Below are 26246 nucleotides of genomic sequence, written 5' to 3'. Positions count from 1 at the left end.
ATGTTCCAGTTGGAATAGGATGTGTACATGAAACCTAGGCCTGACTGGTCATGACTTTGGATGTCTATTTAAATATTTCTACAGAATATACCCCCCCCATTATACACAAACACATTGCTTCTCCTTCTGACATAAGTTTTTTTGGCAGCAGAATTTTTGAAAACCTGCTGTCCTTGTTCTACTCTATATATTGGTGTTTGCTAAACCCATCTGCTGATTATAAATAAAGAGATGCAAGATTCAGAATTTGTTTCTACAACAGTAATACTCTGTTTATTATATGTTCTGGTGGCACTCCTCCCAAGGCTGAATTGTTTGCTGAACAGCATGTGTTTGTTGGCAATACTCCAGTGTTGTTCTGCTGAACTTCTAAAAGCAAATTTTAAGCATAAATAATTTACTTTGGCAGTATAATTTTCTCAATGAAGCTTCTGAAAAGGATTCCTAAAAGTAGTATTCTTATTTGAGTTCTCTTGTGATTCTGTAGAATTAGTTATTTCTTGTTTCCTAGTCTAGCAAATGGAGCTAATCGCTAAAATGCTTAAGTTTTGGGGAAAAAAATTACCCTCATAAATATGCATTGTAAACCCAGGTTCTTAACAGATAACTTACAGCACAGAGGTTGAAGAGAGATGGTGACATGAGTGTAGAAAAATTATAAAGCACTGCTCTGCAGACCTTACATTTTAGTATGTATATATGCATGCGTATAAAAGTCAAAACTGTTTTAACTATCTTTTTGCAAGTTACAAGCACTTGTTTGCAACTGTAGCATTCTTTAAAAACAATCTGGAAGTTTCAACTTTTAATTATTCATGCAGATTATTATCCCTGCACATATTTGTTGTCTCTGCTGTTGTTCATGAAGAAAATATATGATAAATTTTTTTTTTAAATATTTCCTTACATGATGTTAAGTCTTGCGTTAAGAATAGAATTCTGAAATTCTTCATGGCAATTTTTCTTTTCAGAGACTAATGTGCCTGTTAGGTGTCCTGATCAATGGATGTCATATGCTGGTAACTGTTACATAATTCATAGGGACCCCAAAATATGGAAAGATGCCCTAACATCTTGCAGGAAAGAGGATGGAGATCTGGCGAGCATCCATAATGTTGAAGAATACAGCTTTGTTATTTCTCAGCTTGGATACCGTGAGTATTTTTTCGTGATAACATACACACACACACACACACAAATATGTATATATATATTTATACTAAGTAAAGAAAGTGTTTTGAATATGTCTTACCTGTTATTAAAATGAAGAGACTGTTTTAAAAAAATAATTGTCCTGATCACAGGGTGCAGAAGGAGTTAAGTTTAAAAAAATCATTGTAAGAAAAAACACACAATAAGAGCACAAAACCCGAATAGACTTTACCACCACAGAAAAGCTGTGGTCAATGATGTGAACTGCATAATCCCCAAATGCCTATTTCTTAGTGCCTGGTTCTGTCTCTCTTTGTACAGATTGAAAAAAATTTCAACTTTTTCAGAAGCTGAAAGGATTTTTACTATTGATCTGCAAAAATAAATGAGGGAAGCAAAGTCTCCTGGTCAAAGACAGTTTGGGAAGAAGAGGGTCCTATTACCAGCACTGCCATGTCCTTAATTTTCAAGTCACACTGCTTGTGTTTCTGCTGAGAAAGGAAGCTGTGTGTCCCAGTACGTGTTTTCAGATGTGCCCCACATTAAATATAGTGCTCAGGTGCTTGCTTTCTGAGCACACATTCGAGCTGTTGCAAGGCAAGTTAGACTACAGATGCCATGTGTTCATCAGGGAAAATGCAACCATGCTGACACTGAGGCAGTTTAATGGTTGCTATTGCTTCACATGAACTTGTTTTTGCAGCAGGGGTCAGTTACTGCTTTTTGATGGGAGGAGCATGTTCACTCCTATGTATGCTTCTCTGCAATAACTGATCCTATGTGTGCTTTTAGTGCCAGGTGAGAGTGACTTAGTTTATCCTTCACTGAAGGTGCAGCAATCTGCTTTGAGCTCCAGTGTGACAGCAGTCTTGGAGTGGCAATCATAAAATAGCTGATACACTTTACCTTTGTATCCTAGCCAACTCCATGGCAACTTGTGCTTATCTTCACATTCCTGAAAGAGTGATTTGTTGTTCTTTCATGAACAACATGAAACTTTCTTTCAAAAGAAATTATTAGGAAAGGTGGGGCCTCTTGATGAGGCGTTAGGACATTTGAAAGAAGTTAGGTTCTAAAGGAAATAGGTTGTATTTTCACATTACATCTTGGCAGTAGGTTATTTCATAGTTTAATGCCTTCTACAAAGACCTTTCCTGAACTGACTATGCTGCACTGTTTTTGTAGAAGTAAGTGTTTCTGAAAGGCAAATAGTCCTGAAGGAAACCAGGCTTCTCACATATGGCACACTAGCTGCAACAGACTATTTTAAAAACATTCTTTTCAGAGGAGTAAAACTGGAACAACTAAAGAAGCCTTTTACAGTAGTTTATGACTGTATCAGATTACTCTTGTTCACCACTGAGAGAAGAACACCACATATTGCAGAGCCTGGAAAATCTTGTCTGCATCAGAACTCTGCTGCAATAAGTGCTGTACAGAAAGAACAGAAGTCTACCTTTGTGCCAAACAGTTCACAGTCCCATCATAAAACAAAGGAAGAAGGGGTACAATGAGATGAATATTGTCATGGTAGCTGAGCTTTTGTTGTCATCACCCACAAAGGAGAACTTTAGAGAGGAACATGAAGAATAAAGAAGTGCATTCTGGATGTTTACGCGGAAGTCCAGCATGTGATATGGCACAAATGTGGCGAAGTTCATGAGTAAGAATGGGAAGCAGCTTTACAAATGGCTGGAAAAAATGAATCCTGGTGTTTAGTCAGCCAGCTGTAGAGATGATTGCAAAAAACCAGCAGTTCTTCTAGAGCTTTGTAGGAAAAGACACCACAGATTTGCATGACTTATTCAGATGACTTTGATGTAGTTATTTCGTTAAAGAATGCTGTTTATTGTTTGTATTACCTGGTGTGAGCCCACCACAGTAGGAGTTCTGGGCATTGATGAGGCCTCTGCTGTGCTAAGTGCTCAATAAATATAGACAGAAAGATTTTAAGAGATAACTAAACAAAAAATAAATTAGAGAGCTTGGATGGCAGTAGCCAAGGAGGGACTGAGAGCATGATGGGCAGTGGAATTGGAACAATTTTTGATTGTGTTAACAGAGGAGAGTTTAAAGGAGGGTACTAAGATGCAATTTTGGGGGACTTCTGAACATGAAGAGCAGCCTGGAAGAAGAGACAAAGGGGCCTGTTTGAAAATGGAACCTGATGTCCTGTGAATCTAAGTGTTCCTTCATGCAGGATAGATGGTAAGAACATTATGGATGAGCTATGAGTGCTGATCATACTTAGATACAAAAAAGATAGGAGAGGCAAGGGAGAGAAAGAGAAAGGAGAGTTGACTCTGTCCTTAAGTGACAAGCTGGGAGGGTCATCTTTGCAGCAGCTTGGTTCATCAAAACGGGAACTCTCCATGTTCCAGAACTGGCAGATGGGAGAAATCAAAGGACAGTTTTAGGTCATGGGGGTATCTAGGGAAACCTCAATCTGGAATGCGTTAGTCAGAAAGGATTGCCTTGGGGGCAATGACTTTTACCTTTTTTACTGCCACTTCTGTTGCTAGGGACAGCAACAACAGAAAAGAAGTGGTTGCAGTTCCATTGAGAGACCTGCTCCTACAACTGATGACTTTTGGGTGGGCTTCTGTTTTTAATTTCCATGGGTGATTTCATTGTCAGGTTGACTGTGGTCAGTCTGGATAGAGTGCATTAGAGGAAGGTGTATGCAAGAATGCAAGAACTTTGATGACAAATTGAATAGGAAAAAACTCCAAGTGCTGTAGATGAGTTGTAGAAATGCAAGGTCACAAGCAATGGAAAAAACTCTTAAGAAGTAGTCTCCATATCCTTTATGAAAAATACTTATAATAATAAGTTCTAGCAACCAAGTAATTAATATTTTGCTTGGAAAGACTGCTATCTAAGGAAAGGACTGTGCATGTAGTTGCTCCGTGTGGTCTGAGTCATAGCGCTGTGAACAAAAGGAAACAGCTGCTGCCTTTAGTATAAGCTGGATAACAGACCACAAATAAATAATAAAATGATATTATAAAAAATGCCAATTGCACTGAACAAAATCTTTTCTAGAGAGGAATACCCTTTGATGATGATGGAGTTCAGACTGATTATAAATGTCCAATTTTTAATCCTCCTTATTCAAATAGTTTATTCAGAACAAAACTACGTATGAACGTTACAGTAGCAATGTGTTAGAGAGGAGGATTTTAAACACAGACAAATAAACCTCTGAGAAACAGCTGCTGTGAAATAACATTCTTGATCAGTCCTGCACTTTTCTTCCAGACAAAAACCAGCAGCTAACTCCTTTAACTGTAAAGTGAAAAAAGTGCAACAACTACATGAATTTCATTTTGCTCCTAAATGAGATAAGATATAGGAACATGTAATGGGAATATTTGCAAGTACTCTGATTGTCAGCTCTAAAAGACAATGCTGGGTGTCTGAGCATTAGAAAATAGGACACTTCCTTCTTCAATACACTAGAAGTAGGAGGAAAAGGGGAGGTAAAATTTTATTCGGGTGTTTATTCATATCTTGTTACAGGATTTTTGAGTTGGAAAAAAATTAACCTAGTTGTGTTGCAGTATAATTCAACAAAGAGAGTATTTTGGCTCTTTTATGCAAAGTTAAACACTGTTATTGTACAACCACTCTGGTGAGTGGTCTTTGCTGGTGACTGCAGTAAGTATATGAGAAACGGTTTGACATCTTTATGAAACTAAGAGCCTTAAATTCCTGTGACTGCCTTTTAAACTTCCTGAGAATACATTATTTTCTCTTCCATGAAGGTGAAAGTTCATGTCATAAAGAAGAACTGTCATCAGCCTTGTTAATTGTATGTTTTAGAACCAGCTGATGAGCTGTGGATTGGGTTGAATGACCTCAAAGTTCAGATGTACTTTGAATGGAGTGATGGGACACCTGTCACCTACACCAAGTGGCTTCATGGAGAACCCACTCATGCAAACAAGAGGCAAGAGGACTGTGTCGTTATGAAGGGAAAGGTAAAATCATACAGTTATTTGCTTAATTGGCTTATAATTTCATTTATCATCTGGGCTTTTTCCTACGCAAGTGTACAAAAATAGGGATATTAATGCTTGAAACAGCCTATTTTAGAGTCTTAAAGGTATTACTTTTTCAAAAAAGGATCCCTGTTCAAGGTTGACAGAAAATTTCATTGTCTTCTGTGAGAAGCAGGCAGGTGGTGGCAAATTCCCCCCAAGATCCCTATTTCTGGATTTCAGTTTGTGCATGTGGGCTTTTTAAAGAAACTTTTAATTACACTTTGAAGTACATGAACATGTAAATTATTTTCTTCAGGAAGCTACAAAGGCATTTTGGATATGTTTGGATTTTTTCTGATTTGACTGAATATGGGATTTACCTTAAAAAGCAGCACTAATGTTGCTGATGGTAAAAAAACTGTCTTTAGAAGAACAGAGAAACCCTTGTTTAATTTTTTTCTAGGCAAAGGTATAAATCTTGGATCTAGGTGGTTTAGTTTTTATGCTTGTACCTGCACTGGATGTGAAGAACTGTGAGTGGATGTGAAGAGCTGTGAGAAGAGTAGTTAGCAGTGACATTAGCGAAGGCCTTTCCTGAGTGACTGTATCTGTGAATGATTGATGACCTAGGGGTATTACAGAAACTGAGATAATATATGGCATAAAAGTCAATCTGTCTGATGTTACAAAATGGCATTTTTCTTTTTTGTGATAATTAAACATATTGAACTTAACACCTCATTCAGGTTTACCTATTTTATCAGGAGGGAAAAACGTATATACTCATACCAAAGGTATTTTCTTATTTTGAAAAATTAAAACTTGACAGCTGTTCTCTTGCTACGCTTTTGGTGAGTGCACTTATAAATTGAAGACAAGAGGAAGTTGCAGGGGACATAGAAGAGGTAACAGGTACAGGACTAGAAGAAAAAAGGGACCACACCATCAGTTCCAGGAAGGAATGAGGAAGAGAACTAGAACAGCAACCTTGGGAGGGCAAAACCACAGTAGTATCCATGGAAGAAGCAAGCCTGTGTAGGGTACAGCATATTAATCTTCCAAAATTGAGCAGAGCTATCTGTATTTGTGGAGGTGTTCTCTGACTGGGCCAAAGTTCAGATCTACAGTTTTATTACTATATGAATTTAGCAGGGAGAAGTAACTTCACGTGCACTCTGATGTGTCTCAAATGCTAGAATTTGATACATATTTTAGTGAAAAAATTTTGCACTGGTCAGAAGCATGAATAAAATTAGAACCTATTAACAATTCTTCTCCATTGTATTAGTGGGGGTGCTCTGGCGAGAAGAGCATAAATGCATATTTTTTTCCATGACAACCAGGCCATGGTGCACATGGTAATAGAACTAACAGTCTTTTAAGGGTGTGAGGATTTTTGTGCTCTGTTGTTTGTGCTATGCCAGTGGTAGTTGAGAATGTAGTAGATGTTTTGTCTAACAGAGTAGGGTCACAATGTGGAAAGAAACTGAGTGCTCAAATGTGAGGGTCAGTCAACTAAGGTTGTAAATGGCAGTTGCTCCAAGGACTTTTATACTTGTCAAGGCTGGAGAACTTGCTCAGACATGGGAGGTTTGTAAGGTAGCTGGCCTTGGTGCAGGTGGGCAGTTAGTAGCTAGGAGTACATACTTGAGGTTTTGTCTCATCTACCATCCTGTGCCCTTTAGCTACCTTCATCTGTTGGTGTGAACTTTAGGGTTTATGATACTATGCATGAAAGTATTGGTGCAGGAAGTATGAGAGGAAGTTAGAGGCATTAATTAATTAATTCAATGACCAGGGTCTCAAAGTGTTAAAATTTGGGCTTACTGGTCATATCCTATGTGCTGTGCTAAAAGTGCAGCATTCAGTGCAGCCAGGTAACCCAGGACCATTGCTCAGAAGCAGAGTTTCTGATGGCAGGCTGACATGCTTAATATTATGATCAACAACCACCTGAAAATACAGGTTCAGGATGCTGGGCCTTGACTTTGGGAAGGGAGGACTCTATCCTCTATTAGACCAAGCCTTCTCTTCCTTCACCTAACACAGTAAAAGTCACTGCTGGAGGATCTTGGGGTCCTGCAGCACTGAATGTACATTAAGACTTATATCAAAACCTCAGAGGCCCTTTTAATTCCACCAGCAATAGATATATTTATAGCTGTAGCTATAAATAAAAGTAACAGCCTGCTCTTCCATTCTGCTGCTTTAGAAGAGCTGTCATCCTTTCACTTGCATCAGCACTCAAAAGAATACAGAAACCATGATGTAGGTTTTGACTTAAGAAATTCCATGGAAGTTGTACTAGGCCATTATCTCTTGGAATCAGCCATCAGCTGACCAAACAATGCATAGCTATAAGTTGACCTTCCCTGTTTGTTGTTGAGATTTGTCTACCTAAGCACATATGTTCCATTCCTGATATCTTTTGATTGATCACTCCTTGACTGAAGAAATCTGAAACCATCACTTATTTTTATGGAACAAAGCCTGCCCCTGTCTACTACATCATCACCTTCTTTTTAAAGGAAGTGTTTGGGTTTAGTTGATGAGGAAGTAAGCTGCAAAAGGCAGCTCATAAGACCTGGTAAGAAGTCTCTAGAAATTACTGCATGAATTTCCCTCTGAAGATGCAGTTATGGAAAGGCAGCAAAGGATATTGCTGCAATTAGAGACTCCAAGCCTCAGAGTAGATTCTCCTCTATTGAAGAGGCCTAAAGGTTTTGAAAGTTTTGCTGATTTCTCTCAGTCTGAGAAGGTCAGAGTTTTGGGAGGTTATTTGAAGTGCCTACCACCTAATGAGACAGAAAGACATGGTAGGAGATGATGAGATGACCACCAATGGACTTACCTTGCAGTCAGCACAGGTCAGGCACAAGCACCATCTGAATATCCAAGGCTTTGTGGTTGTTGTTGTAGGCAGTAGTGTTGAGCTTTGGGAGAGTTTTTAACGCAAGTGGGATTTGTTGAGGCTCTTGAGGACTTAGCATATTGTGGCACAACTGTCTCTGTATTACCATGATGATTATTTTACATTTCGGGGGGGTGGTAAGAAATTGCCACCAACTGCTATGATTTTACCTTTACAAAATGAAGTCTTTAAAGCACAGGGGAGAGAGTCTTTTGCACACAGGTTTCTCTTCCTCTCCCAGTACCTTAGTTCCTCTGTTCAACCAAAATATATGTAAAACATATTAGGAACATGATGTGAGGTTTCTTAGTTTTTGTACAGCTCCCACTGAATGTCATTTTTTTCATCTGAGAGTTTCTACTACGAGGAATAACAATGTTAATTTTAACTTTGACAAAAACTTTTTACATCTGCAGTTTTATGTAAGTATTAGCTAAGGAATGTAGTCTTCTGGTTTGGGGTTTTTTTCTGTTGCAGCTGTATTTCTACGGAAAGAGATATCTCCCTTTCTTCCTGCATGCTTATTGAATCAGTAGTCTTTGTAAAGATGGTGTATTGCTGTCACCTTCAAGGGTTCACTTTTCAGAAGGGTAAATAATAAAAAAAGGTGTAAGTCAGTGGTGAGTCAACTCCAGAAGTGAGATTGAAATGAGGTTGAAATTAAGAACTGAACTTAAATGTAGTTTTTTTAAAGGTATCAAAATAATTAAATACTTAAAAGCATAAAGCACCTTTTTTGAAGAATAAATGCCACTTGACTGTGATGTTCTGTTCTTATGTACAGGATGGATTTTGGGCAGACCATTCTTGTGAAAAAAAAATTGGCTACATCTGTAAGAGGAAACCCACGTCAGATGGTCCTTCAGAAGAGGAAACCATTGACATGGGCTGCCAGAGAGTAAGTGAAGAAAAAGCTGCCTGATTTGAATAGGCTGCTAGGAATGATAAAGAGGAGAAACTGTCACCTAGGTGACAGATAAAACAGGAAAAATGGGTTCTGTGTTGTCATTATCCTAAGAGTTTGCCTTCTCATTTTTTTGGCAGATGGCTTAGGTGATACATGTGACTAAACCTAGTCAATGACTGTCATTTGGCTCTTGATACTCCTTTTCTTTTTCCAGAACTTAAACCAAATCTCCAACCTGTTGTGCCTGCACCACACCATTTTTCCTTGGTTGGCATTCAAGCTTTCCTGAGGAGTTTGCCTGTACCAGTAGTTGCTCTTCAGCTCTGCCGACAATTTTCTATAAAATTATTCACAGCAGGAAGACTGTCCTTGTCTAGATACTGTTCTCAAGGCTTTACTGTGGTCTCTGGCAGTGCTCTCTACTTCGGAGAATTTGTTAGCAGTTACCAAGTAAAATAATCTCTTGTGTTCCTTCTGAACTGCCACAGATCTATTGTTTACTTGTCAATGCTCGCCTTCTGGTGACATAACACTCAGTAATTCTAAAAAAACTACTGTAATCTGTTATGTAATAGGAAATATTACTGAGTTTTTGTCTTCCTTGAAGAAATTGCCTTTTCTCCCAATTCTGCATTTTATAGTTGCAGAGGAAGTCTTTGAGGAATTATTCCCAGTATTTGTAAAAGAGTACCTGGAATCCTTACAAATATTCAAATATTGGAGAAGATAAAAGGTTCCTAATACTTATGGATGTTATCCTTGCCTATGTCCATACTCTTAGAAAAAAGTCTCTCGTGAGTGAGAAGTTGAAAACCATCAGAAGAAATTAGTGTGAATTGTGGCTGGTCACAGCAAACTCCTTTTCTGAAAGCATGTTCCTGAGTAAATGACATTTGAATGACAAAACATTAGAAGAAAGTGTTAATGTTAGTTAACAATAAACAAACTTGCTTGGTGTCATTCCCTTTCTGAAAAAACAAGCTGAAATTTGCTTCTCAAGACTATGCTCATGATTGCGCAAGGCCTGCGTGCTAGTTATAATCCTATACTGAGTGCGGAAGATGCACAGTAACGCCTCTCATGCCTTTGTGAGTGGAATGTACTGATTCATTAGATGTGAAAACTTGTTTGAAACAAAATTTTAAAAAGCTTTGATCCTGCCTGTTTCCACTCTGATTTTTTCAGTTCCATTTTTCCTTTGTCTAGTGGTTAGCTAACAGTGGTATGAATCAGTTTTTAACTTTGTTGGTTTCATTTCTTTGTTTCCTTTCCCCTTTCCTTTGCTTTCACTGCAGCATACGTGATCACTTCACATTTATTTTGACAGGGCTGGAAAAGACATGGTTTTTATTGTTACTTCATTGGAAATACATTTGTATCATTTTCTCAAGCAAATCAAACCTGTGGAAGGCATCAGGCTTTTTTAGTAACTATTGAAGACAGGTATGTAAAACTATTTGTATGAGGGGATCACATGAGAATTCAACATCTAGCATCACCTGCATATCAAAATAAAGACTGATCTGGACAAAAATCTAGATTAAGAGGACAGCTATCTGTAGATACAGAACTTCTCACAGTTTTTGCATGTATATTCAAATTCAGAAATCCAGTTTATAATAAAAGTAGGTCATGACTGTGAAATCAGCATTGAAACAGATGGTTACATCAAGGAAAAAATAGAATTATGTTTTCTGCTTCCTTAATTGTAGTGACTTACTTGAGTAAGGGATATAGAATCTAATTTTGATTATTAAATGAAGAGACATGGCTCTGAATTCCATTCAAAAGGTAGTTCAAATGAGCAAGAGGATATAATTTTTAACTATCTGGTCTTGTCAAAATTGAACTAATTTTAACAATTAAGCGAGAAACCAAATGATGATAGAAGTGCCTGGTACCTGAAAATCCATCACAATTTGTCCAGGGCTCAGTATGTGCTGAGTTTCTGAACAAATGGTGCATATTATTGAGTGTGGAATACTGGAAAAATGAAAGGGTTAAGAAAGAGCTTATTTTGCTTGCAGATGACTTGATGCTTAATGCATTCCCTTGTTTGTTTCTATATAATCTAAATAAGTATGTTCTAGTGTGAAAGCTCCAGCTGTCACAAATGACAGCTCTCTAAATGTAGGTAGCACTGCAGGTTCCATAAAAATGGTTTGACATTATTGTGGTCTTCAGGCTACACCTTGTTAAGGAGAGACTTTCATTTGCTTTCGTTTCTTAAGAGTTGTTTGTTTAAACACCATAATGAACTATGACAGGCTTCACCTCTGCATAGGTTTGTTGCCCAAATGTAACTTTTCTTGCGTGATTATTGGATCTAATTTACAGTGTTCCTTAGTTTGATAATTTAGTATCATACTACTCTACTTCATTAATGCCAAGATTCCTTTTCCAGTTACGGATTTGCCTGAAGCAAGAAGTTGTTAAAATACAAGAGTACTAGAAACTCAAAAAATACAGTGGTATAACACATAAGTCACGTCAGGTTTCTTCTTTCCCACCAATTTCATGTCAGTCCATGATTATACCACCTTCTTCACAGGACATCCAAGGAGAAGGCATTGGTATTGAAGCTGACAAAATATCTACTGTGTAATGTTTTTGTTATATGCTTTGCTCAAGTAAATCCATCCAAGCTATGCTTTCAAAAAGGTATAGAAGAAATTCTGAGAAAAAACAAGCCTTTTACAACTTCTAAAAATAAACTTAATTTTATTAATTTAACGATTGTTTTCTTTTTAACAGATATGAGCAAGCCTATCTGACTAGCCTGGTTGGGCTAAGAACAGAAAGATACTTTTGGATTGGACTTTCAGATGTAGAAGAAAAGGGAACATTCAAGTGGACTAATGGTGAATCTGTCTTATTTACACACTGGAATTCTGAAATGCCTGGTAGGTGTGGCTCTATATTGTTTAATGAGTCCTGTCCCCATAATACATTGCTCACTATTTGAATTTTTTTACTTCATTCTTAGCCCTCTTGCTGGCATAATGACTAATTGTTTTCAATATGTCTGGTTGCTTTCTCCAAGAATCCAATGTTGTTGCCAAGTTCCTGCTTAGTACTGAAATGAGTTTTTAATATGAGCTTGGGAAGAAACTTTTAACTGAAGTCAGGTTTCTCATTTGCAACTGTTCTGGGAAACTCTGTGTCTGTACTGCTCAGGAAAAACAATCTCTGCATGCATATTGCACCCTGTTTACAAATCCTGCCTGTTCAGCCATATCTCATAGTACATTTGCTCACTGAATATTCCGAGGTGTGTGAGATAACAGCATGCATGAAGCATCTCTGGTCCTAGAGAAAATGGGACTGTAGGGAAATACAAGAGGATTGAAATATAGGGATGGAAGGGCATTTAATCTCTGACGTGATCACATCAGAAGGGTGATGGTTGTTAGCATCCAAAGTTCTGGCATGTTGCATTTGCCTTTCAGGAGATCTGCTGATTCTGTTTAATTTCGGTGCCTAACTGCTAATTTGAATGTGTCTGTCTGAGTGGTAAAGCTTATATACAGCAAGTTCATTTTTGAAAATCATAAATCAAATCAGACAAATTTGAGAAATTAGCTCTAACCACACATTCAGTTTTAGGGGGGAATTTGTTGGATCTAAGGTTATGGTGCTTCACAGGTTTCACAGAATATTCTGAGTTGGAAGGGGCCCACCAGGATTGTCAAGTCTGGCTCTTAAGTGAACGGTCCATACAGCGATCAAACCCACAAACTTGGTGTTATTAACACCATGCTCTAACCAACTGAGCTAATCTCAGGGGTTTCTAGAGTCAGCCCCTGGAGGTGATTTGATGTGAGGCACAATCTTGTATCTCAGATGTGGCTGAATTACATATTTTTTTCGATTTTTTTTCTTCATTAATTGGTCATAGAATGGTTTGTGTTGGAAGGAACATTTAAAGATCACCTAGTCCCCACTCCCTGTCAGGGACACCTTTCACTAGACCAGGTTGCTCAAAGCCTTGTTCAGCCTGGCCTTGGATACTTTCAGGGATGGGGCATCCACAGCTCTGGGCAAAATATTCCAGTGTCTCACCATATTCATAATAAAAAATTCCTTCATTATGGCCAATCTAAACCTACCCTCTTTCATTTTAAAATGGTTGCCCCTTGTTCTGTCACTACAGGTTCTGGTAAAAAGTCTTTCTTCATCTTATAAACCCCCATTAGATATTGAGGAACCATGGTAATGTCTCCCTGGAGCCTTTTCTTCTCCACTCCTTAAACCTCTCCTCGTAGCAGAGGTGTTCTAGCCCTCTGATGATTTTTGTGACCCTCCTGTGGACCTGTTCTAACATCAAAAACATTTTTGACTCTGTACAAAGACTTTAATTCTTTCAGAATAGAATATGAAATTTTCTAAATTCTTATGACTACCTAAATGTTAGTGTTGTGCATTCTTGTTTACAACCAGGAAGAAAACCAGGCTGCGTTGCCATGAGGACTGGAATCACAGGTGGATTATGGGATGTAATAAAATGTGAAGAAAAAGCAAAGTTCCTATGTAAAGTGTGGGCAGAAGGAGTGACGCTACCCCCTGTTCCTACAACAACTCCTATTCCCCGATGTCCAGAAGGTTGGGACACAAACAATCGTATTAGCTTTTGTTTCAAAGTAAGTATGTTGATTACTTCTTCATTAAGGTAGTTTCTGGAGAAAGGGGGAGCCTTGCCAGCGAGCACTGCACCCCCGTGGAAGATGAGAGCACAGCTTCGGAGCACACAGAGGTTTGCCGTTCCAGGTTTGGGGAGGGAGGGAGAGGGGGAGGGGGACGGAGCAGAGGGATGGGTGTTGAGCTGGCCATGGGGGTCCTTCGACTGGCGGGTGGGAGAGCAGGGCTGTCCCGTATGAAACATCACATCACATGTGAGCAGTGCACCTGGAATTTGTGGTAACACAGTGGGGGAAGGATAAGGTCTGGGTGGACAGAGGGTTCTTTTGATTGATGGGGGTCCCGGCCAGGCTGGGGCCTTGTAAGGTACCTCAGCCTTGGACAGGTACGGGGGCCAGAACGGTTGGTCAGTTTGTTTGTTTGTTTGTCTATTTATTTCTTTCGTTTTGGCTCTCCTGCGGCTACTGCCCAGGTTTGGCATGTTCTGGATATATTTGCTTTGCTCTGTTACAACCTGAAAGAGTGGGCAGGACAAAGGGTTGTTACTGGAAATAAAAGACTTGCCCAAATCGTTCTAACAGGAACGTAGCCTATGTACCCCTGTGTGGTTGCGAGCTATGCTGGCGAGGGTTCATGCCTTCGGTAGGGTCGCCCATGCCAGACAGGTCAAAACCATAGGACCAGATAAACTACATCCCTGGGCAGGATGAGCTCGTTAGCCTTCTGGCAGTCATCCTAGGAGAAGGACAACTCTCATCCCAAACCCGGGCAGATGGAGCTCGCTTAGCCCTGGAAGGCCATCCATCTCAGAGAAGGTCACTCTAATCAAACCTACGTCCTGAGGACCTCGCTGCCACCGTCCAAGCTTGCTCGGCCCTGGCAGATGAACCTCAGGATTAAAGGGTGGGTTCAGTTCCGCGCATACTGCATCTCACCTAAAAAATCCATTGCGCAGGCTTGAAGGCTTTACCCACATGCAAAAAGTCCTGTAGCGACGGGCGAGGGTCGAAACAGTAGGTGAAAGATGCACTGGGAGCCGCAGACTCAACCCTGCATACAGGCGGTTCAGGATATTGGTCATTTGAGACTGACGGAGATGAGAGTCTCTTGGGGCAGCACCCTGAACGACCAAGCAGCCTTTTCAAGGACAGCACTGCTTGCTCCACTCGGAGAGGGGCCTAGAAAAGGTGGCCTAAACAAAGCTCATCTCCACCTTCACCCGGTTGGTTAACCGCAGACCGACGGGCATCTTCTTCCAATGCGGTCGCACAAAGAGCAAAAGACAAAGGCATGCACCTGCCTCCAAAGGTGTACTCAAATTAACTCTAGCATGTTGGAACATCAGAACCATGCTCGATTCTGCCAATAGTGGACGTCCTGAGCGACGTTCTGCCCTAATTGCCCATGAACTGGGTCGTCTCAACATCGACATTGCTGCTCTCAGTGAAGTTCACCTTCACGAGGAAGGCAGCCTCAGAGAACATGGTGCCGGTTACACACTCTTCTGGTCAGGTAAGCCCAGAACCGAAAAACATCTCTCAGGTGTCGGCTTCATGATCAAAAACTCCATTGTCCCTAAACTCGAAAATCTGCCGACAGGTCACTCTGACCGCATTATCTCCCTACGCCTTCCACTAAACAACAAGCAACACGTTGTCATCTTCAGTATATATGCCCCAACTCTCCAAGCTGACCCTGCTGAAAAAGATAAATTTTACACTGACCTGCGCTGTCTTACCCAAAAGGTGCCCGCAGATGATAAGATCATTATCCTTGGTGATTTCAACGCCAGAGTAGGTAAGAATTTTGAAGCCTGGAAAGGAGTATTAGGCAAGCATGGTGTTGGAAACTGCAACGATAATGGTCGCCTTCTGCTAGAATTCTGTGCGGAGCAACAGTTCACCATCACCAATACTATCTTTCAGCAGAAAAATAGTCTGAAGACAACCTGGATGCACCCCAGGTCTAAGCATTGGCACCTCATTGATTATGTCTTGGTGCGACAGAGAGATGTCCGCGATGTCCTCCACACCCGCGTGATGCCCAGCGCAGAATGTCAAACAGACCATCGGCTTGTGCGCTGTAAACTCAACCTTTATCTCAAATTCAAACCCAAGAGGGGCAGTATCCCAAGGAGAAGACTCCAAGTTAACGATCTCCAATCAGCCACAGTAAGAGAAAGATTCCAGGCAAACCTTCAAACTAAGCTTGATAACCATTCCACAGATTCTGCAGTTTCCTCTCCCGAAACAATTTGGCAGCATATTAAAAGTAGCATCCTGCAATCCTCTGAAGAATCCTTAGGGTTCTCCCTCAAGAAGAACAAGGACTGGTTTGATGAAAATAATCAAGAAATCCAGGAATTGTTGAGGAAGAAGAGAACCGCCCACCAAGCACACCTTGCACTGCCTTCCTGTCACGCAAGAAAAACAGCCTTTCGTCTTGCATGCAGCAAGCTCCAACAGAAACTCCGTGACATCCAGAACAAATGGTGGACCGATCTAGCTGCAAAAACTCAACTATGTGCAGATACAGGGGATCACAAAGGATTCTATGAGGCCCTGAAAACAGCATACGGGCCTACATACCAAGTCCAAAGCCCACTACTCAGTGCAGATGGTCAAACGCTTCTGACAGATCAAACCTCCATTCTGAATAGATGGTCTGAACACTTTCAGACTCTTTTCAGTACCAACCGTGTAGTACAAGACTCAGCAATTCAGTCCATCACACAACAACCGGTGAAATACGAATTGGATACTGCCCCCACTCTAGGAGAAACCCTCAAGGCCATACAGCAGGTGAAAATCGGCAAGGCAGCTGGGGTTGATGGAATCCCACCTGAAGTCTGGAAACATGGGGGCCTTGCACTCCATGCTAAATTTCATGAGCTTGTGGTGCACTGTTGGGAACTAGGCGAACTACCTTCAGACCTTCGTGATGCAGTCATCATCACCTTGTATAAGAAGAAAGGTACTAAATCAGACTGTTCAAATTACCGTGGTATTACTCTGCTCTCCATTGCTGGCAAAATCTTGGCAAGAATACTCCTGAACAGACTAATACCCGCTATAGCAGAAGAAATTCTACCTGAAAGTCAGTGTGGCTTCAGAGCCAACAGGAGCACCACAGACATGATATTTGTTCTCAGACAACTGCAAGAGAAGTGTAGGGAACAGAACAAAGGTCTCTATGTAACCTTTGTCGACCTCACCAAGGCTTTCGATACTGTGAGCAGAAAAGGTCTTTGGCAGATTTTGGAACGTTTAGGTTGTCCCCCCAAGTTCCTTAAAATGATCATCTCACTTCATGAGGATCAGCACGGCCAAGTCAGATATGGCAACACACTTTCTGAGCCCTTTCTAATAAAGAATGGTGTGAAATAAGGCTGCGTTCTCGCTCCTACCCTATTCACAGTCTTTTTCAGTATGATGCTTCAAAGGGCCTCGGCAGACCTCGATGATCAGGACGGTATCTACATTCGATATCGTACTGATGGAAGCCTATTCAACCTAAGGCGACTGAAGGCCCATACTAAGACCCTAAACCATCTTGTCCGGGAGCTGCTCTATGCTGATGACGCCGCCCTTGTTGCCCACACAGAAGCAGCTCTGCAGCGTTTAACATCCTGCTTTGCAGAGGCTGCTGAGCTCTTTGGGCTGGAAGTCAGCTTAAAGAAGACAGAAGTTCTCCATCAGCCTGCACCTCAGGAAGTCCCCCACCGTCCCCACATCACCATCGGCCAGTCAGAACTCAATTCAGTCCAACAGTTTAATTACCTAGGCAGCCTCATCTCCTCAGATGGTAAGATTGATGGGGAGATAGACAATAGGTTAGCGAAGGCATACAGTGCTTTTGGAAAACTCCATAAACGAGTTTGGCGTAATAAACACTTGAAGAAAAGCACCAAGATCAGTGTTTACAGAGCCATAGTGCTGTCTACTCTTTTATATGGTTCCGAATCATGGGTCATCTACCGCCACCACCTGCGTCTCCTAGAACGCTTCCATCAACGCTGCCTCCGTACAATCCTTAACATCCATTGGTCAGACTATGTGACCAATACATCTGTTCTCGAACAGGCAGCAATTACGAGTATTGAGACCATGTTACTGAGAACGCAACTGCGCTGGGCAGGGCACATCTCTAGGATGAAGGACCACCGCCTCCCTAAGATCCTGCTCTATGGTGAACTTGCCACTGGCTGCCGCAAGAGAGGAGCTCCAAAGAAAAGATACAAGGACTCCCTGAAGCAACAACTCAGCCTCGGGCATATTGATCACCATAACTGGTCCACTCTGGCCTCTAATCGGGAGGCCTGGAGACAGACCATTTATAACGCTGCTGATGCTTTTGAGAAGGCACGCAGGATCACTCTTGAGGAGAAAAGACAATGCAGAAAGAATCGAACCTTGCAGAATATACCATCTAAGGAGTCTTTCTGCTGTGTCTTTTGCAACCGGACTTGCCTTTCTCGTATTGGCCTTTTTAGCCACCAACGCGCTTGCATGAAAAATGGGTAGAGCCCTTCCCAAATCTTCGTTCGCGAAGCCTAGCCATGAAATGAATGAAGGTAGTTTCTATTTGCTGCACATTCGTGCAATAAAAATTGGTATACGTATGTCCTATTGTTTCGTAACCTTATTTACAGATTACATGTAGAAGCCTTCTTCCTTTCTACTGAAGTGCTCATGTTTTTGTTTATTCTGTTAAAGACCGAACTTCGGGTTTGATCTTCTGTTCGTATTTTTCCATTTTTTTAAGATTAAAAGTACCTTTCTCCTAGTTGTTGTCTTGCAGCAGATATTCCTCTCAGCAACGCAGTTTGCTAAGTTGGCTTTAAAACAGTCATTCTAAGCCTTTGTTTCACAAAGGTGAACACTCCTAAACCCTATATTGAAAGTTTCTGTAATCCCCACAGAACAAGGTAATTGTAAATTAATTCTTTTTGTGTAGCTGATATTTCTTGATCTTTTGATCCACATGGTCTATTTTGTCTAACTGCAAAATGCTCTCTTTAGCCTTTTCTAAGAGCAGAACAAAGAAAAACATGGCTTGAATCACAAGAGTTTTGTCGAGCTCTAGGAGGAGATCTGGCCTCCATAAATGGTAAAGAAGAGCAGTACGTGATACGGCTTTCTATCGCGTGAGTATCTGTAGTGTGATCATCCATTCACTTTAATTAGCCTTTCTGAAATATTTAATTTTAGGTGTATGTTTTTACTTCATTATAAGCCAGTCTGGATTCATTATCTGTGACTGTATCAAACACATAGCAAAAAAGCAGAGCTGATGAAATACCAGGAGTTGTATGACTAGTGACAATCACCTCAAAAGCTAATGCTGAAATGAGATTGGGAAGACATCTATTTGAGGCGAAATTTATCATCTGAAATAAAATTATTTACTGCAGAGTTGGAGATGTTATAAAATTAACACAGATGTCAGTTGTTTTCATTTAAATAAGTGTACAAATATGGAAGTAGTCATAATATAAATCTGGACAATATGTAGATTTTTTGGTCATTTTTATGAACTAATCAGGAAGCAGAAGCAACTTCAAATTATTTTTTTTCCTACATAGGGAATGTAAATAGGGTTAATAAGACCCTAAACTACAAAAAGCAGGTGTGAGATTTCTGAATAAGGTGAAATACTCCTAAAAAGCTAACACTTGCAGTATGACCTGAATACACCAGGCTCAGTGATCCTGTACATCCCTGACTAATGGAAGCAAGCCTGAAACATGGTGGCCCTGCAAAATGCTGTGACCATACCAGAATCCCAGCTTTGTACTTAGAGTAAGGAAGAAGTCTCAGATGTTTTATTGTCACAAACTGGCTCAGTATATTCAGATAAATCAGTAAAGTGTGTCTGCTTGCAGACAAGAATTAGCTCTAGGTGCTATTTTTTAAATGTGATTCAGCTGCAGCAAGTAACTTTGTGTTTGAAAACTCTTAAGTGCCTTTACAGAGAAAATGGAGAGTTGAGCAATGGAGCAACAGTAGAAAATAAAGCATTATAAAAACATATTAAGCCACCTTATTTACAGGAGTTGGATTGGATCTGGTAATTTTCTTGATCCATATTTCAATCTGTCTGAGTAAATCTATAAAAATAACAGCTAGAAGTAGTTGCATTTTAATTTATTTCCACCCTGGTTGTTATTGTTTCTAACACCCTTAAGGACTTTTTTTAGAGAAGCTCAACTGTTGCAAATTATAGATTATTAAAAATACTGTAATGCCCTGATTAGTATTGTGTTTATGTTTAAACTTCTTAAAAATGGGACATTTATTACTATGATGTGTTTTTTTTAAGGAAAAATAATTATTACCACCAGACTTTCTGGATAGGTTTATATTACTTGAATCCTGATGATGGCTTTGCTTGGAGTGATGGATCTCCAGTGAGTAATTTAATTTTCCACAGCTGTTAGTCTGCATTCCCTAAGCTTCTCAGTTGTGTGTGCTATATGTGTTTCTGTGTAATTTTATTCTTAATCATAACCTTCTACTGTATCATACTTTCTTTAGGAAAGCTACTGAATAGCAATTTCATGACTTGCTTTTTTTGGCTAAAATTTTTGATAAGAAAATATGCATTGAATCAATAAGAAAACTAAATATATGTAAACTAAAAGGATGTTCTTATAAATGCAAGGATTTTTTGAGTAAAATAGTCCATCTTTAGTACTTCTTTTCTCTGCTAATTATCTGAAATATCCTACAATCCACGAAGCTTAAGGCAGTTTTTTAATGCCAGTGTGACTTATTGCACTTTAAACTAAGATACAAAACTGTTGAAACAAAAGTGATTTTGGAGATGTGGGTGTACTTCATGCTGGGCTGGTCAAGAGACATTGGTGGAAATTTGCAATACAGAAAACTGGAATTGGATTTTACATAGGAAAATTAGAAGAGTAGTAATACTCTTCTGAGAAAAATGCTACCATTTTTGTCATGTCTGAATACTATCTTACTATTTTATTCTTAATACATATTTAATTAATTTAATATCTACATATAGCATGCCCCATCGTTGTTATTAAATGAATTTTACAGAATTTAGGTCCCCCCAAAAATGTCAATGTTCTTCCAGGTGTGAACAGAAACAACTATTATCTAAGCTGCAGTCCAGTTGCAACCTCAAAAAAAGTTTGAAATGTTAGCATTTGCACAGGAGACTCTGGTTTCCTCTTCTCTAAGTCTTTAAACTGACAGTAGGAACAAGTTGTAGGTCTGTGGTTTGATGCTGTCTCCTCTGTCTATTATTTTATTTCCATATAACATAATCTTTACAAAAGTTTTTCTGTCATAGGTGAGGTATGAAAACTGGGGCTTTGGAGAACCCAATAATTATCAGGGAATTGAACTTTGTACAGAGATCAGTGGTGATTCCAGCATGCGTTGGAATGACAGGCACTGCGATTATCTGTATGGATGGATTTGCCAGATAAGAAAAGGTACTGTTTACTTCCATGTAATAAAAATAAAAAGAGATTCTCAGTTGATTTTCCCCCCTAACTTTAGGAAATAAAAATCTTCAAAGAAATTTTCATAAGGTTCTCTTATAAATTCTCTTTATAAGAATTCTCTTCTGTGGAATGTGAAATATCAAAGTGGTATAAGGATTTTTATGTCTTTGAGGCATTTAAAGATGGAGAGCCTTTGATGCCCTGCTGGGATGGCTCAGTGAACTTTCTCTATGATTTCAGAAAGGGTAACGTGACACTTAAAAAATAAGGAATGTTACTTTGAATATTCACATTCACATTTGATATTTCATTTAGAGAAGTTCATGCCTTCTCCAACAAGTCCTACTATGGAATTTTTTTCCTTAGTTGAGTTTCAAGTTTTTAGAAAATAGTTTGCAAATCACTTCACATACTCGATATTTTATGTGTGAAAAGTCCTTCCTTTACTTGGCTCAAGTACTGTTTTTTTTCAGCTAAGAGTGTGCAGTTGCAGGATGGAGCCTGGTTTCGAGATACTTTATTTATTTACATATATATATATATTTAATTGCTAAATTCTCTTGAGATGTGGGTTTGAATGCTTTTTATTTACTGAAGACATCAAGACAAAGTTTATAATTCAAGGAAATCTTGAGTTCCCCTAGCAGTGCATCTACCTAAGTTTCAGCACTTTAGAAAGTGCACATTTAAATGTTTTACTGCATTCTTGTGTTGGGAAGGGGGGGCAAAATAAAGATGCTGCATTAGATTATTGACAATAAGGCGTCAGCTCTGCTTTATATTGGTAAAGGAATTTCTTAGGCAGAGGTTTGTTGCTTATTAAATGTCATTATCTGTGAGATTATATTTTAGCACAAAATAAATTGGTAAACCGAAAGAGATTTCCTGTATTATAAACTGTTTTCCTGAGGTGCTAAAGTTACCATCCCGGAAGCCATCTCTATGAGGCCACAGCAAGAACAAATATTGGAATTCTTTGGCCTGAAGCTGTCTTTTCAGAAAGGATCAGTTAATTTCTTGGGATCTTTTCCAGTGAGATATTGTCTAGGGAAATTTTTAAGATCCAGGTAGAAGTTACTCTTGACAAGAGAAAAATGGAAAGAACCTCACTCCGTAGTAGCTAGGTTACCATATCAGATGATAACCCAGCCTGCATTCCTGCTGCCTCTGGTTTAAGCCACAATTCATTGGTGACCTTGGGAAAGGAGGGAGAGGGAGATACAAGAGCCAGGAGATACAACTGTCTTAAAGATGTTAAATGCATTGCTAACCATAAAAATCAATTAAATGTATTGAAACATGCCCATCTGTCATAGTAAGTATTTTCTCTTACAGCAGAAATTATACAATCGTAATAAATATTTTTTTTCTTATAGGGGCAAGTGTAAAGCCTGAACCAACAGAACCTCCTTCACCCAGTAGGTGTTACTGGTATTGCTATTTGTGTGTGTGTATTTTTAAAAGTACTTTAAAAATTTTACTAAGGAGTATGTCTTGTATCTCAGGAACAATATAGTTAGCTTGGCAATTATCTTGCAGAATACCAGACTACTGAGGATGGATGGATTTTACATGAAGACAGGCAATACTACTTCAGCACTGAGACTGTTCCTATGGAAAAAGGTCGGGAGTTCTGCAAAAAGAGCTTTGGAGACCTTGCTGTCATCGAGACTGAAAGTGAAAGAAAGTTCCTCTGGCGATATGTAAGAAAAATCATTAATACTATGGAATAAACCATCAAAAACAAGTGAGCATGGGCAGAAATCCTTTTCACCGTGGTGTTCTCCCTACCAGTTTTGATAGTGAAATTTCAGTAACACTAAACCAGATTAGTATGAAGAACAAACTCAAGTCAAATTTTTCATAGCTGAGATGAGGACAGTTTTGGTTTGGTTTTTTGTACAGAAATGAGCACAGTAAGCATTAAATAAATCATCATCTGCTTTCTGTATTCAGTGTAGTGATTACACCACGTTAAATGTACTGCAGCTCTTAATGTGCTGAGGTAAACACTAACGCTTAACTTTAAGGGATCCGTGGCTTCATTTTAGCAAAAAGGATTGCTCTGGTGAGCTATGATTCTATAAGGTGGGTGAGTTAATTAGGGGTAAAGTTTATCAACAGATAAACACAAGATATTGTAAGTACTGAATCAAACCAGCAACTGACTTACATTCAGCACTCAGAACATTGACTTTAGGTCTTGTCTGTGTGTCTGGGATATAGTCTATCCAGCAGCCTCTTTTTGGCCCTCAAGTTTGCTCCTTTGCCACCACCTTCTTGTTCGGAGAATATAATTGCGTAGAAAGAACAAAAGGAGGCATTGATTATGCTATGAGAAAGAGCTTGAAACTGTATTTCCTATATCTCTGGAGTTGGTTGCCTATTATACTGTCTTGAAGCTAACTTCTTTTTAATCAGAAATGTGCTTAAAAGTCATATTCGAGCTACATAGAACATTTCCTGAGCTCACTGAAGAGTGACAGCGAGATGGCACAAGGGCCTATATCAATTATATCCAAATTTAGGAAGACTTGTCCCTTGGAAGAAATTTGTCAGATGATTTCCACTGCAGAAACTTTTCAAGACACGCTGATTTCAGCGGCTTTCAAGTAAAACTGTGAAAAGTGTCGATACAATGACCACACCTTTTGGCCAATGGTGAAGTTTGACTGTGGACTGTCAGCTGTGAGCTGCTTTAACTTAAATGTTGTAGCTAGAGAATATAACAGTTTATATCCTTTGTAAGCCAGAGGTATGTTACTAATTATTAACATAATAGATTTCTATGACAAAAGAGGACATTTATACAATTTTAATCTTTGCATTCTAGATGTTGAAAAATGGCAGAAAAGATGCATATTTCATTGGTTTACAACTGAGTATTGACCAACGTGCAAGGTAGGTATGATCTAAGTTTTGAATCTTAATTTAAAACTTATTGTATTCTCAAGAGGTTTAATTCCATGTTAATTTAGCTCTAGATTATCCATGAAAAATACCGCATGTTTCTTAAACAGGGTTCACCCAAAGCTAGCAGAAAAATTACACTGCAGTTAATGTATTTTGAATTTTTATTCAAGAATTCTAGTTTTCCTTTATTCTGTGATTTATATTGAAAATATAAATAGATGCCCCAACTGTAAATATATAAGACTTCTAGCAGCTAAAAAGGTTCCTTTCACCCATCCTTAACTGTTGACAACAGACAGTAATAAAGGAACAAATGCAACTTATTTTCTTTTTCTAGAGCAAAGATAGCTGTTGCACTGTGATGACCAGCAGGTTTTCTGCAAGCCTTTCTGAATGTCAGTGTGCAGCACCACATTAATTTTTACACATGATGTTTATTCAGGCCTGGATTCAGTTCAGCCTGTGTTTTGAAATGCCTGGGTAGGTGCCTAGTAGTTTTTGGTTCTCCTTATTGTCCATAGTGACAATGAGGAACCTCCAGAGGATAATTAGGTGATCCGCTAAAAATGAGGAATCTCTGCCTTTCCATTGGTTTTGTAGGGGCCCTCACGTGAATATTCTTTTAAGTAACTTGTGTATGTGCCTGAAAGATGAACCTGGGCACCTCTGTCACTTGCAGACCAATAGAAATATGTCTCCTAATAATTTGCCTGGCTATGATTTTGTTCTTCATTGCCTAATCTGCACGGATGTACAGCTTTATCAATGTTTGTATTTCACCTTGAGGGAGGACATTGTCACAAGAATTTCCCCATGGGTGGTTTGTCATGCCCTTTTGCCCTGCATGGCAGAACGGTCAAACATTTCACCGGTGTTGCAAATAATAACTTTTATCCCTGCAGTAGGCAGAGGGAATGTATGCCTTGGGGGGTATGGTGAGCATCTGGGCTTTCTCCCGCTGAAATGGTATTGGCCCAGATGGTTATTTTGAGTATTGTCCTATCAGTTGTAACAGCGTCAGCATATTGCTTAAATGTAGAGTGAGCAAAACACACACTCCTACATCTTTGTGCAGAGAGTGGGTTTCGTGCAATTAAAAAAGAGGCACGTTGGTCAAAAAACCTTGTGCACTTTAAACTGTGAACAGCTATATTAAGCATATTGGAAAATTAGTTTTTGTAACATGGGAGAAATTCTATTTGGATGTTAAAGAAATGTTTTGTCGGATTGTTTTTCCTAAGCTGGATGGATGGCACTCCAGTGAATTATTTGGCATGGGCACCACATGAACCTAACTTCGCAAATAATGATGAAAACTGTGTAGTTATGTATAAGAATTTAGGTGAGTTTTGTATTTTTTTTATGAATTTCATTATTTGTGTGTTTGTGTCACAACACATTTTTTTCATTTGAGAGGCCCCCCTTCCCCCCACCTTTTTTTTTTCTCTTCTGCACTAAGTTATAGCAGCACACCATAGTATTACTTTCAGGACTTATTAGTCTTGCACTCTTGTGCTTACCTTCAGCTTGGCATGGAGAAGCTCTGATAGAGGTCTGCAATTGTGATTGCTTTTGTGATAATTTTTATTAAAAATATATTTTTTATTAAAATTGATCTATTTTTTTATTAAAATTGACCTAATGGGCCACTATAAAATTTATATTTCTAGTACCTGATTCTGCAAAGCTTTTAACATTCTGTAATTACAGTGAGTATAAAGTGACATATTTTTCCTAGACACTAATATCGAATGATAATAAACAGAGAGATTCAGATTGATCTTATCTTTCAACTAAAAGTACTTTGTGTGAGAATCAGTGAAATCGATTTCCATTTAAGCAGCTGTGTGGTGTCATACAGTTCCCCATTTATCTTGCACTCAGGATATTGGAATGATATAAACTGTGGTTATCCACATCCCTACATATGTGAAAGGCATAACAGTTCCATTAATTCAACTGTTCCTCCAACAACATTTTCAACTCCAAGAGGATGTCATCCAACTTGGCTTTCCTTTCGTAATAAGGTACCGTAACAAATACAGTGCATGCTGGATGTTTGGCAAAAGAAGGGAATTATTTAATGATGTTGTTTCTTATTAGAGTAAAATACTATCAATATTTGCAGAGAGCTGGTTGACACATGCTTTTCTTTCTTTGCCCACTGTTTTGCAGGAAAGGTGCTTTTTTGATGCTTCTAATGAAGGATATTCAGTTGCAGTTGATGAAAGACATTCTCTAGTCAGCTCTTCAAATGTTTTG

The 26246-nt window shown here is 39.1% G+C and overlaps 1 protein-coding gene across 2 annotated transcripts in view; it reads left to right on the top strand.

Moving 5' to 3' along the window:
- LOC113973510 (macrophage mannose receptor 1-like) overlaps positions 1–26246 on the top strand; it is a 60557-nt gene that overhangs the window by 19296 nt on the left and 15015 nt on the right. For both annotated transcript variants that reach the window (XM_027695682.1, XM_027695683.1), the window contains exons 7-20: positions 972–1154; positions 4978–5135; positions 8834–8947; positions 10284–10399; positions 11711–11859; positions 13397–13596; positions 18616–18740; positions 19916–20003; positions 20915–21059; positions 22448–22489; positions 22611–22774; positions 23905–23972; positions 25226–25326; positions 25869–26011. In XM_027695682.1, coding sequence (XP_027551483.1) covers positions 972–1154; positions 4978–5135; positions 8834–8947; positions 10284–10399; positions 11711–11859; positions 13397–13596; positions 18616–18740; positions 19916–20003; positions 20915–21059; positions 22448–22489; positions 22611–22774; positions 23905–23972; positions 25226–25326; positions 25869–26011 — 1796 coding nt within the window. The remainder of the gene's footprint in view (positions 1–971; positions 1155–4977; positions 5136–8833; positions 8948–10283; positions 10400–11710; positions 11860–13396; positions 13597–18615; positions 18741–19915; positions 20004–20914; positions 21060–22447; positions 22490–22610; positions 22775–23904; positions 23973–25225; positions 25327–25868; positions 26012–26246) is intronic.

This window comes from Neopelma chrysocephalum, unplaced genomic scaffold, assembly GCF_003984885.1.
Source record: "Neopelma chrysocephalum unplaced genomic scaffold, ASM398488v2 Primary Assembly neopelma1_102, whole genome shotgun sequence".
NCBI classification, from domain to species: domain Eukaryota; kingdom Metazoa; phylum Chordata; class Aves; order Passeriformes; family Pipridae; genus Neopelma; species Neopelma chrysocephalum.
The sequence above is the reverse complement of the archived record's forward strand: the minus strand, read 5'-3'. Positions and strand labels throughout refer to the sequence as shown.